This window comes from Zerene cesonia, chromosome 2 (genome assembly GCF_012273895.1).
Source record: "Zerene cesonia ecotype Mississippi chromosome 2, Zerene_cesonia_1.1, whole genome shotgun sequence".
Classification (NCBI taxonomy): domain Eukaryota; kingdom Metazoa; phylum Arthropoda; class Insecta; order Lepidoptera; family Pieridae; genus Zerene; species Zerene cesonia.
The window spans coordinates 696,613-697,547 of record NC_052103.1 but is presented as its reverse complement, the minus strand read 5'-3'; the positions used below and the strand labels follow the sequence as shown (position 1 = coordinate 697,547).

At 45.0% G+C, this 935-nt stretch overlaps 1 protein-coding gene across 1 annotated transcript in view; it reads right to left on the bottom strand.

Moving 5' to 3' along the window:
• LOC119835296 (TLC domain-containing protein 3A) overlaps positions 1 to 935 on the bottom strand; it is a 20,939-nt gene that overhangs the window by 2,025 nt on the left and 17,979 nt on the right. Inside the window, exons 5-6 of the mRNA XM_038360035.1 lie at positions 811 to 933; positions 7 to 185 (exon numbers count right to left, since the gene is read on the bottom strand). Of these exons, the coding sequence (XP_038215963.1) occupies positions 7 to 185; positions 811 to 933 (302 nt within the window). The remainder of the gene's footprint in view (positions 1 to 6; positions 186 to 810; positions 934 to 935) is intronic.

Sequence of the window (935 nt, the reverse complement as noted above, 5' to 3'; positions counted from 1 at the left end):
TAGGGCAGGCTGAGCACGCGGCACAGCAGGAAGGACGCGAGCATGGCCAGCCCGTTGAGCACGTACAGGCGCGTGCGCTTGAGCCGCAGCCGCGACAGGATGCCGCGCAGCGACACGAACGGCGTCGACAGCTCCATCAGGTACACGAAGCCGAACACGCAGTCGCCGAGCCCGCCGCGGAAGTACTGCCGGCCGACGTGCGACATTCAATCTCTAACTCTAACTCAAAGTCAAAGCCTAACTCTAACTCAAACTCGAACTCAAATTCTAACTCAAACTCTAATTCATACTCAAACCTAAAGTCAAATGCTTCGAATTTATACTCAAACTCACACTCAATATGAATCTCAAACTCAAAGTCCAGCTAAACTCAAACATTTGTTTATTGGATTAGACTTATTATAGAAGCACCTTTGAATCGTCGTAATACAGTTTTAACATATGACACCGATTGGGAATTAAACGAAAAAATCTTATTTAGCGTTTTAAAAAATTAAAATTGGCAATTCATATAGTGGTTACTGATACCTGATATTGCGGTTATATGCGGAAACCTGCAGGGCACTAACCTTGGTCCCATTCTATTTTTAATTTATCTTAAAGTTTTAAATCAAATAAAACTAAATACTACATTTATTCCACGGAAAAAGGTTAGTTATTACTTCAATTTTAGATTTACAATGTAAGGTCGAAAACACAATATATAAATATTCTACAGTTTAAAACATCACAACGATCCCAGTCCAAAAATCAAAACGATGTTGTTTAAGCCTTAAAGATTTCCCAGTTCCCACTCGAGCCGACACTCACCACAATCACCAAGAAGCCGAAGCTGCCGATGAACAGGTGGTGCATGAGTATGACGGGCTCGTGGCGGCAGTAGGCGAGGAAGGAGGGGCGCGCGCGCGCGTCGCCCGCCGCCAGCGCGCCCCCCG